A 12,182-nucleotide genomic window follows, 5' to 3' on the forward strand; every position below is an offset into this window, starting at 1 on the left:
TGAAGTGCCTGGCACAATTAATGTGCCAGCAAACAACATTTTCCTCCCTTTCCTTTTGGCTCTTATGAAGTCAAAAAGAAGCTTCTGCAGTGTTGAGCCCTGGTACCATCTGCTGCTACCCTTTGGGCACTAAAGGGACCAGTGGGGACATATAGTCACTGACCTGGGCTTAGGGAGAAAGGCCAGGGTCCATGAGAAGGTGAATCCAGGGAAGTAGTTTTTGCTCTTACTGGGTGCGTCCACCATACTGGGTCCTCTGCTCTGGGAACTCTGGCCCTCTCAGGAGGTGGCAAACTTCCCATCTCTGTGGGTGGTATTGTGAATGCAGGGACAGGACACTCCTAAAGAGTCGCCTTTGGGACTGGGCACCTTTTTGAGGAAGACAGGTGTCCAGTGGTTGAGTATGGGCTCTGAAGGCAGACTATTTGAATGTGAACTTTGGTTTCCCCATTAACTGTGTGACCTTGGACTAAGTTACAGACTAAGATACCCTGTCAGTACCACAGCTTCCCTTCTATAAAATATGGATAGTACCTACCTCATAGGACTGTGAAGAGTGTTAGTGATAATAACCATTTTCAGTTATATTATTTCCCGATAGCTTCCTACGTTCAAAGCATTTCACACGTTATTTTTAATACTCACTGACAATATTTATGAAGGAGACACTATAAATATCTTTCATACAAAGAAAGTAAGGCGAAAAGAGATAAAGTAATTTGAGGTCACTCAGCTGGTAAGTGACAGAGGCTGGACTTGAACCTACTGTCTGTCACCAGAGCCCATGCTCTTACCCATTACATTCTCTTGCCTCTGTTTAAGGCAGTATGAGGTAACACATGTTACGCAATGAAATTATTTGAGGCTCATACTATTTTCCCCTCAATCTTTCCCTTCCAGCTTCCTGAGCTCCAGGCAAGAGACCCAGCTGAGGCCCTGTTTTGTCTCCCAGTGGCACCTCCAGCTCTGCTAGCCCCTCTGCTACATGCCAGTCCACCCGGCTCTCACCATATCAACTCCAGAAAGCTGCCTGGTCACTGTTAGTCTATTTCCTGGCCACCTGCAAATTCTTTTCCAACTCCAATAGGCAATAAAACTACAGCAGGTCCTCAAATAATGTCCTATCACACAAAGTCATTTCGTTATAATGTTAATGAGATGCTATAGGAACTTAACTCTTGTTTATATCAATTAGCCTATTGTAAAATTGGTTTCACTATACATTATTTTGCTTGAAGTTACACAACTTATTGATGACACTAAGTAAGGACTTACTGTAGTGGCAACTATTCAGTGAGTGCTTATTACATACCAGGAACTAAGCTAGACAGACCCTTGGTATGCCCATCCTACATCCTCATATGAACTCTGAGAGGCAGAGATTCTTATCCCCATTATACAGATGAGACAGATGAGACAGTCACAGCTTACCCCACGGAGTGATCTGCCAGGGTTATAGAACTAGTCTGTGGAACACTGAAATCCAGGACTGTCCCGGGTGTATAAATATTAAGCTTGAATGCTGAGGGTGAAGTCTGTTTACTGCCATTCTCCTAGGACCTGTGCGTGCTGCAGGTGTTGCAAGGAAAACTGGTAGGCGGGTGTTTGTCTAGACCTAGGCAAGTCACACCCACAGGCAAGACGGTGAATCTCCAACTAGGTCCCGATGAGGGTGTGAAGAGACCAGTGAAATCTGGAAGGACCTGTGCCTGGGCATCAGATGCAGCAGAGCATAAAGGTCTTAGGCTCTCCCATGGGACCTTGGGCAATCCCTGAACCTGTCTGAGCCTCAGTTTCCTCACCACATTGTTGGGCCCAAGGGCACATTATCTCTGGCACCTGCCTAAAAGAATCTGTCCACTTCTCCCCATCTCTGCCACAAGACCCTGTGTGGGTCAGGCCTTCACTCCCATTGCTTCATGACGCTGCTTTTCTCAAGGTCACCAATGACATCCACATTGCTAAATCTAGCAGCCATTTCTCAGACCTTGTCTTGCTAGCCTATCAGCCACATTTGACACAGTTGATCCTTTGATGCTCTTTGAACACTTTCTTTACTTGGAGCTGAAGACCACACACTCTCCTGGTTTTCAGTCTTCTTTGCTGGTCCCTCCTTAACTTGCTAACCTCTCAGTGCCTGAGTGCCCCAGGGCTCCATGGAGGACCTCATCTCTTTTCAGTCTACAGGCATTCTCTTGGTGATCTCATCCAGACTCACAGCTTTAAATACCATCACTTTGCTGATGACAACCAAATTTTTCTCCAGCCCAGACCTCTCCCTTGAGTTCCAGTTTCACTCATGCAACTCCCTACTTAACACCTCTGGATGTCTTACAGAAACCCCACATTTAACACATCCAAAACTGAGTTCTTGATCTCCCCCCAAAAATGCTGTTCCTACCCGCCCCCCACCCCCACCCCGCCCCGGTCTTCCCCATGTCAGTCAATGGCAACCCTGTCCTTCCAGTTTCTCAGGCCAAACCCTTGGTGTCATTTTAGAATTTTTTCTTATCTCTGATCTCTCTGTAAATCTTTTTGGCTCAATGTGCAAAATACATTCTGAATCCAATCACTTTCACTATCTCAACTTTTAACATCTTGGTTTAGCCACTATCGGCCCTTATAAAAGACCCCTGCTGCCATTCTGTTACCCTCTGGCCTTTTCCCAACACAGCAGCATGTGATTCTATTTAAAAATAAGTCAGATCGAGCCATTCCTTTGACAAAATCTTCCTAAGATGCTCTATCTCCTGGGGAGGAAAAATCAAAGATATCACAATGGCCTCCAAGGCCCTTCAGGACCCTCTTTCTCCAGCCACTCAGGCTTCATCTCCTCCTCTTTGCTCCCCGCTCAGTCTATTCCGACCACTGCTCCTTAAATGTGCTGGGCATGTTCCTGCCTCAGGGCTTTGCATTCACTGGTCCCTTTGCTGAGAATTCTCTGCCTACGTATTCTGCATGTCTCACTCCCTCACCTCCTTCAGGTATTTATTCAAATGTCACTTCTTAATGACGCCTCTCCCGACCCCCTATTTAAAATTACAGACTGGGATGTGGCTCCATAGTGTAGCGGTTAGCACGGCTGCTTTACACGCAGAAGGTCCTGGGTTCACACCCCAGTGGAGCCACAGTCCATAGTCTACGACCATGCCACCCTGAGCAAGCCCGATGTCTGACCTTGGAAGCTAAGCAGGGTCGGGCCTGGTTAGTACTTGGATGGGAGACCACCTAGGAAGACCAGGTGCTGTAGGCATAAATAATAATAATAATAAAATAAATAAATAAAATTACAGACTGCAATTGAAGTCTTCACCCCGCCTCCTGTATTTTCTTTCTTAAAAAAAATTTTTTTTAAATTAAGAGTTGACATTCAATATTACTTTATATTAATTTCGGATGTACACCATAGTGGTTAGACATTTATATTATAATTTATGAAGCGATCCCCCAATTAGTCTAGTCTACCTGGTACTATACTTGGTTATTACAATATTATTGACTATATTCCCCATGCTGTACTTCACATCTCCGTGACTATTTGGTAACTACCAATTTGTACTTCTTCATCCCTACACCTTTTTTACTCAGCCCCCATCCCCCCTCCCATCTGGCAGCCATCAGTTTGCTCTCTGTATCTATGAGTCTGCTTTTGTTTTGTTCATTTTGTTCTTTAGATTCCACATATAAGTGATATCATATGGTATTTGTCTTTCTCTGACTAATTTCACTTAGTATAATACCTTCTAGGTCCATCTATGTCATTGCAAATTTCATCTGTGTCTTTTCATTTTTCTTTTTATGGCTGAGTAATATTCCATTACACACACACACACACACACACACACACACACACACACACACACACCCCACAACTTCTTTATCCAATTGTCTATTGATGGGCACTTAGGTTGTTCCCATATCTTGGCTACCGTAAATAGTGCTGCACTGAACATTGGGGTGCATATCTTTTCAAATTGGTGTTTTGGTTTTCTTTGGATAAAATACCCAGAAGTACAATTGCTGGGCCATAAGGCAGTTCTATTTTAAATTTTTTTAGGAACCTCCAAACTGTTTTCCATAGTGTCTGTACGAATTTGTAATTCCACCAGCAATGCACAAGTGTTTCCTTTTCTCCACATTCTCACCAACACTTGTTTTTTATGTATTGATGATAGTCATTCTGACAGGTGTGAGCCTCCTGTATTTTCTTCTTTTCAACTCTATTTTTTCCACAAACATTAATACCATTTAAACCCTCTCTCATTAGATAATCTCCATGAGAAACAGACAAATTTTTGTCTATTTCGTTTGCCATTCTATCTCTAAGGCCAACAGAGGGCTGCACACACAGGTGCTCCAGAGCTATCTGTTGAATGAAGAAATCAATGAACTCCACCCTATCAGATATCATCAGCATCTCTCTTACCTGGATAATTGCAAAGTCCTCCCACTGCTCTCCCGCACCCATTCTTACTCTGCTCTCTATGGAGCAGCCAGAGTAATTGTTTCCAAATGCAAATCTGATCATGGTACTTTGCTATTTGAAACCTCTCAGTGGCTTCCCATTGCTCCGAAGATAAAGATATAATTATTGAACCCAAGCTGCAAATCTGGCATAGTCTGCTGAAGTCCCTACCTCCACCCTCCAAACACACACCTCTTGAATCTCCTCTCCATGTTACATACTTGCTCTCTGCACTCCAGCCACACTGACCTTTTAATTCTGATAACCATCCATGCTCCCTCCAACCACGGGGCCATATGCTCTTTCTTCTGTTTTCTTAGATAACTCCCATTTACCCTTCATGTCCTAGCTCAGTCATCATTTCCTCAGGGAAGGCTTCCCCTGGCCTCTCTGGTCAGGATAAAGTCTCTCATTGTATATAGTCATGGCTTCATGTGCTTCTTGTTTGGAGCACTGTGACTGTACAATTTCAAACTTCCTCGCATGGTTCTTTTGTAATTGTCAGCCTCCTCCTAGACTGTGAGGAAGCCCTACAAGAGCTTGGCCATGTCTGCTTTGCTCACTGCTGGAACACCAGCAGCTACCACACTGCCAAGTACGAGAAGACAGTCATGAAATGCTGCTGAATGAGAATAAAGTGCTGTACTAGGAAGCCACCCTCGCCTAAAGCAGGTGCATAGAGGAGATTTTGACTCTAACAAAGATTAAATCCATGTGGCAATTTTATTGCAAAGGGATAAGTACCTGAAGGAAAGTAAAACAACAAACAACTCCATCTCAACCAGGTTTGGGCAGCTTCCTGGACTAAGGTAGAAATTAATAAAAATAATAATGAGTGTTTACTCCAGCAGCTCAACAAGAAAGACTTCTCGAGAGGCAAATAGGATGTTTGGAATGTTTTTTCTTTTTGACCTGGCGGACTATTGACCTGGAATAAATGTTTTCCTCAGGATTATGCCAACTCTGATGAAATGTCATTGGAACAGTGTTATCTAGAACAAATTATATCAAGCCAAAGTAATTCCTTGGTTAATTATCTATATGGTATGGTTAAACCAATTTCTGATTATACCCATTTTCAATCATCGTGATCCTTCATTTTATTTTTGTCTTGTGTCACATTGTGAGGTTTTAGCACCGTTAGTTGCTACATTGATATCTACCAGAAGTATTTGTTAAGAACTGGATAAGAGACAGATAGTTTGTATTTATTTCTTGGCACAAAGAACATTAGCAGGGCAAAGGTGCAAGAGCTGGTTGTAGGGTCAATAAGTCATGTCTTCTCAAGAGCCCCAAGAGGGACAGTACCTGGGATCTACAGAATGATCAGGCCAAGTGTCTCAGAGAGCCTGTCACATTACTCCCTTTCTCCACCCTCTGGGAGCTGGCAGTCCTTTCTTCTTGGCTCTCCCTCCTCCCATCCCAATAACTGCTGCTGGGCCAAATATTCCCCAACACTGATAACTCAGTCCGGCTTTTCTCTTTGCCTCCCTGCCAATGTGACAGCTCGTGGAGAGAAGAGATTGGGTTGTAATCCTTCTTGCAGCCCCAGAGCTGTATATAGTACCTACCCGGCACAGAGTAGGAATTCTATGTCTGTTTAATGAACACCTGCATGGATGGATGGACGGATGGATGGATGGATGAACGAAGTGTGGAAAGCTACCTAGCCAGCACATAGTCAAACTCCAAGCTGCTCCAAAGCATAGCCTCTCTAATCCTGAATGTCTTGATCATATCAGAGCTCTGTGTGTACCCTGCCAGCTGTTGAACCCAGGAAGGGAAACAAACTAATTTATCAATTTATCAAAGCACTTTCCCTCATCTAATTCTTATGAGAGCCCTAAAGGGAAAGTACTATGGATGGCCCCCATTTCACAGGTGAAAAAACTTAGATAGGTTAAGTGAATTGCTCATGTCAGTGTCAGAGGTAGGATATGAACCCAAGGCTGTCTGATGTCACACTGTTTCTGGTAGGCATCACCTCACCCCTTCCCAGGGCTCCTGCCTGTTTCCTGAAGGAGGAAGTGATTCGGTAGTTCCCCCAGGGAGGTTTCTCCTATGATGGTGAAGGGTGCAGGTGGGGCCCGCAGGCACTGAGAGGCACTGAGCTCAGAGTACAGGAATGCAGGGAAGGCAGGCTCCTGTCCAGGCTGGCCACCAGGAGGCAGGAAGTGAGACACCTTGGCAGAGGGTGGGGGAGAGCACAGACAGTATCCCTGAGTGAGGAGCATGGGGAGGCAGAGGCATGAGGCAGAGAGAGGAAATGGGACGGAGCCCTCATGGCTCTCACGGAAGCTCCTTAGGTGGTAGCGCTGGACCAGACAATGAAGACAGTGAGGCAGACAAAGGGCCAAAGACATACAAAGAGACAGAGTGCATACCACGGAGAGAGAGAAACACCTAGTGTGGACAGCCTGCACGATGGTGAGAGATGAGACACATTCTTTCCCCACCCACCATGAAATAGACTTATGGGGACTGGGAACTCCACACAGATACACACATACATATATATTGACAGACAGATAGACTCTCTCTCTCTCTCATGGAGCCAGGCATTCCCCCTGTATGCCTCAAAGACACAACACTCAGAGACACAATGTCCCCAGTACATTTACACAGCCTCATCCAGGTCACTTCTGCTTTGCCCCTTCTGGGCACTCCTCTACCTGGGCCCAGGGGAAGTCCAGGAGCAACAGCTAATGCTGTGTCAGTCACATCGAAACACTTTAAACACATCAGTCCATTTCATCTTCACCACAATCCTATGAGGTAAACATTATTACCCTACTTTACAAATGAAGAAATATATTCAGAGAGATTGAGATACTTGCTTAAGTCACACAGCCGGTGAGCAGCAAAGCTGGGGTTTGGATACAAATCAGTTTGACAGCCTCCTGGAGAGATCTGCTGGGAGAATGGGGGCGGGGGCGGTAGGCAGGAAGGACAAACCCTGGCTGATGCCTGATTGTGGGGCTGAGACAGAGGGGGCCCTTAGGGGGCAGCATTACGCCTAGCTGAACTAGCTCTGAGAAGGAATGAGCTAGGAGGGGTGGCCTGCTCCAGCAGTCCTGAGAACCTGGGCCACAAGCCCTTGAAAGCAGGGCGCTAAGGCAAGGCCCCAGCCTCTGTGGGTGGTGATAAAGCAGGGAACCCAACTGAGACTGCAGATCTGAAGGAGCTCTCTGGCGGGTCGGCGGCCATTGTTCCCAGCCTCCAATCAGGAGCACCTACTTCCTGTTATTTTAGGCGGCAGGAAATGACCCCATCCCGCAACCCAGGCTCCACCACGGCCCTCCCTTAACCACGGCATAGCTGCCCACACTGAAGCCTACATGCTGAGGGCACAGGCCCAGCCTCAGGCGAAGGCCTGAGGGAGGCCCATTGGCTGGACTGTCACCACTGCCTTGGTCCAGGGCCTCCTTCTGGTTTTACTTGCTCAGATTCCAACCTGACAGAATACATGGTGTCTGTGTGTCTGTTTTGGGGAACCTCCTCTACCTCTGCCAACCAGGGAAAAAAGATCATGGGGTCCCCAAGACCAAGATCATGCAAAGAAAGTGGGCAAAACTGTTATCTGCTGGCTTGGTCATATAATTCATCATAGAGGTCTGGTGCACTGGCTTAAGAGTCAGACAGATCTGGGTTCAAATCCTGTCCCTGCCAGTTCCTAGCTGTGTGACTTTAGGCAAGTGACTTTGCTTCTCTGAGCCTCATCTGTATGTAAAATGGGGATAACATTAGTCCTTACTTATGCTGTTGTTTTGAAAATCAAATGAAACAATGCATGTGACATGCTGAGCATTGTGCTGGACACAGAGAAAGCCCTTAATAAATAGGAGTGGGAAATAAGTTGGTTCACCAGAGAGTCTATTCCTGGCCCACATCTGCTCTTACAAGTGGAGAAGAGTGCTGATGGGGTCAGGGATACCACGTTCTCTACCTCCTACCACGCTTTCTACTGCCCTCAGGACAGAGCTGCAGCTGAGAGGTGATGGAGGAAATGCTGAAGGCTGTGCCCCAGGGTGCCAGGCAGAGCTGCCACTGCCAACAAAGCTGCATTATCTGGGCCTGGCTCCTTGGCTCCCTCACTGGCCCCAAGGCCCAGGAGGGACCCAAGGACATAGCTCCCAGCTGCTTGCTGCTTAACTTCCAGCCTAGGTCGGACCTGAGACCTGCCTTGACCGTACTCAAGTGCCACCATTTCTAATCTGGGCCCTGGTTTCAGCTCCTTTCCCTGCTCCCTCAGCCCTGCCCCACCAACAGCTGATGCCCATCCTGAGGGGAAGAGGGGGGATGAACTGGCTTAGTGCCCTTTCCTCCTTGTTTTCATATGCATGACTGCACATTAGAGACTCATTAGAGGCCTCATTACTGGACCCACAAGCCTAAGGAGTGAGAAAGCTGTCAGTTGGAGGTGCCAGCCAGGCTGGCTGCTATGTGCAGAGACATGGACCATTGTGCCAGTCTCACCAACTTCTACTCACCCTTTCAGGTTTACCTCAAATGTCTACTTTGTGAAGCCTTCCACAAGCAGAATGCTAGGTCCACTATATCACCATTATATCTGGGTTTCACTGCAGGGAACACATCTGCCTCTCACAGTGGGCCAGCAGCTTCCCCAGGGTAGCGACTCTGATTCACTTCTCTGCTGTCTGCACAACCAGCACCAAGATGGCACGTGGTGAGCATCAGCATGGGTGTGCTGGATGGCTGGCTGTACCCATCTCCTGCATCTCTCTCCTATTCACACTGCCCCACTACACCTTGGTTCATGTCGTCTAGAACTCCCATCCCCCTTGCCCTCTGTCCCACATTTACCTTCTGAAGTTCTAAATAATCACACCTTCTCAGGTCTCTGAAGGAATTAAAAAATGACAAAAAACAAATAGCTAATGTTTATTGAGCACTAACTACACGCCAGGGCCTAAGCTAAATGTTTTATATGTTTATCTAATTTAATGATCCCAGTGTCTCTATGAGATAATTTCTGGCATTATTCTCATTTTGTAAATGGGAAAACTTAAGACTTTTGTTAAGCCACTTACCTGAGGTCAACAGTAATAAATTATCTTTGATTCCAGAGTCTATACCCTTAAGCAAACTGACTCTCAATTCCTGCCCTCACCTCCCCCATTTGTATTTGGTACCTCCCTGCTGGCACCAGTTCCAATGAGCATAACTATGATAATTTCAATAGCACTGTACTGAGGGCGTCTGTGTACCAGAGTCCTTTAGGCGCTTCATCTCTAACCCTCACATTAATCCCCCAAGATTTATGACACTGCCTCCGTTTTTCAGGGGCATAAACCGTGTCCAGAGAAAGTCAATTGCTGCAGTCTGGTAGCCAGTAAATGGCTTACTGGGATTTCCATCCAGGTCTTCTGACCCAAAGGTGGGTGCCACACTTGTTCCCTAGTCCATGCGGCCTCCTGTTAATGCTCAGTGTGCAAAAGGAACTCAAAGAGGGCAGGGATCATGTCCCCTGCACTCAATCTCAGAGCCATGCCTCAAACTCGCATAGGGCGGTGCACAGGACCTTTATTCCTAAGAAGCCTTTGGCTCAGAGGGGGCCTCTGTCACCTTCACCAATGGTCCAGATTCTCATGTAACGCCATCTAGACTCCTGTGTATAGAATAGTCTTCCCAACTAGGACCCTGTATACTGGCCACATGCAAGCTCCCCAGTACAGCCAAGCATCACCCCCATGCTCTCTTACTCAGTCCAGACATCCCACTCAAGTGTCCTAATTATAAAGTAGCCAGAGACTCAGACCCTTATCTATGTCCCCGTTACCACCCAATTCAGGCCTTGATGTACACACCACTGCCAGAGACCCTTAAAAGCAGAGGGCCAATAACCAGATGGAATGGACCCCAGAGGGGATCCTCCCTGGGTGTCTCCTCTCAGGCTCAGCAGAGCCAAGACAGACCCAAGCACCCTTATTCCAGCACACCCTACAAACCTCCCAAACCACACCAGTCTAATGGCCTCCCCTCTGCATCCTCCAGCTCCCACACCCTCACTGTCCCCTCCGAGCACCCACGCTGGCATGGGGAGGAGCCCACCCACAGCCAAGCGGCTCCACCTTGTCCTGGGCTCTCCGCACCCACTGTTTCATCGTGAGCCCACACCCCAGGGGCCAGGGAGGTGGCGAGGATTAGGCTCTAGGACTCTATGGAGGTGTGGGGATGGAGCCACCTCCTGAGTCAGTGGGAAGAGAACTTGGGTCCTCAGTAATCATGTTCTTCCCTCCCCTTCCAGGAAGAAAAAGAAAGAGAAATCCCTCCCTCCAACACCAGGCCCAACCAGAAATCTGTCCCCACCCCCTCATCAGCTGCTCCCAGATCCGAATGGGATTTGCAGAAGTCCTGGGCGCTGGTGGTTTGGTGGGGTGAGGGGAGGAAGAGCTTTGATGGTCTTGGGCCTAAAGAGAGGGAGGCGGGGTGTGTGTTTATGTGTGCAAGGGGGTAGATATCCAGAGCCTCAGACTGAGGAATGATGTGGCAGGTCCCCTGAGTGCCGGCCTTGAGCCTTCACCTCATTCTACAGTGGGAGACTCAGGCCCAGAGAGGCTGGAACGGAGGGCGGGAGGGAGAAGCAGATTTACTTCTGTCCCCTTCCTCCCCAAATGGGGCTGAGTGGGCTCCAGAGTAGGCCAGGCTGCAGGGGAGGCGGCCCACTCCCCATCTCCCGCCCTCGCCCCAAACAATGCCGCCTCCCCCTCCCCCTCGCCTTTATCTGGCGGGTTACTTGGCAGCCGCCGCTAGAGACCTCCCCCTCCCCTCGCCTCCCCTCCCAGTCGGCCCGCAGCAGCAACAGGCCCTTTGCGCGGCAGCTGGAGGGATGGGGTGGGGGCGAGGTCTGAGCCCGGGCCTGGGCGTGGGCGTGGGGGGCGCCAGGGCCTAGGCTTCTGTATGCAGGGCTCCGGGCTTGAGAAGCTGGACTCCCGACACACACATTCAAGCTGGGGTCACACGTGCCCACTGGGAACAGAAAGGACAGACTCCCCGGCTCAGTAGAAGAGGATCTTCAGGGCCTGGGTGGATGGGAAGGGGGTGGGGTGGAGAAGTCGAGGTGGCACCAGAATTGAGTGGAAGGGTCACCCTACAACTCCGGAGCGGGGTCCCAGCAAAGCCGGGTTGGGGGAAGGGGCAGCTGTCAGAAGGTGCGTCCCTGGCCCGGAGCCGCCGCCGCAGCCTTTATTTTTGAACTTCAAGTAGTCGGAAGGCGCAGCGGGGGAGGGGGTCCTTGCCCAGCCGGCCAGCCTCATCCTCGGCCTCCCGGAGGCCCCTCGACCTCCCCCCATCTCGCCTCTGCGTGGCTCCCAGCATACCTGGGGGTGCGCCGGCACCCGGCTCGGCATGTGGGCCGTTCTCCATAGTTGCGGCGTCACCGGGGAATCTTGGAGTCTCAGCTGCGACGGCGGCGACGGCCAGCGGCCAGGACAAGGGTCCCGCGGCGCATCACGCCCGGCCCGGCCCCGCGGGCAACAACTCGGAGGCGGGAGCGCTCCGGGGACGGTAGAGGCTGGCTCGGCTAGTGGCCTGCGAGGCTCGGAGTCGCTGGCTGCCCAGGATCTGTCGGCTCCGGCCGCGATCCTTCTTCCCTGCCCGGCGCCGGCCCGGTCCCCGTCGCGGCCCAACCCTATTGTACCGCCAGGGCTGGGCCTGGCCTTTGCGCCGGCGCGTACCAAGTGAGACGAGGGGAGGG

At 49.3% G+C, this 12,182-nt stretch overlaps 1 protein-coding gene and 1 pseudogene across 1 annotated transcript in view; one reads left to right on the plus strand and one right to left on the minus strand.

Annotated features, from left to right (window-relative positions):
* The window catches only part of MAP7D1 (MAP7 domain containing 1), a 22,463-nt gene extending 10,298 nt beyond the window's left edge, over positions 1–12,165 (minus strand). The window contains exon 1 of the mRNA XM_006924240.3: positions 11,806–12,165. Within this exon, the coding sequence (XP_006924302.1) occupies positions 11,806–11,851 (46 nt within the window). The 5' untranslated portion in view covers positions 11,852–12,165. The remainder of the gene's footprint in view (positions 1–11,805) is intronic.
* On the plus strand, positions 3,138–3,253 carry LOC112473018 (annotated as a pseudogene).
* Positions 12,166–12,182: the final 17 nt, after the last annotated feature.

The sequence above is a fragment of the Pteropus alecto genome, unplaced genomic scaffold (genome assembly GCF_000325575.1).
Source record: "Pteropus alecto unplaced genomic scaffold, ASM32557v1 scaffold39, whole genome shotgun sequence".
Lineage (NCBI taxonomy): Eukaryota > Metazoa > Chordata > Mammalia > Chiroptera > Pteropodidae > Pteropus > Pteropus alecto.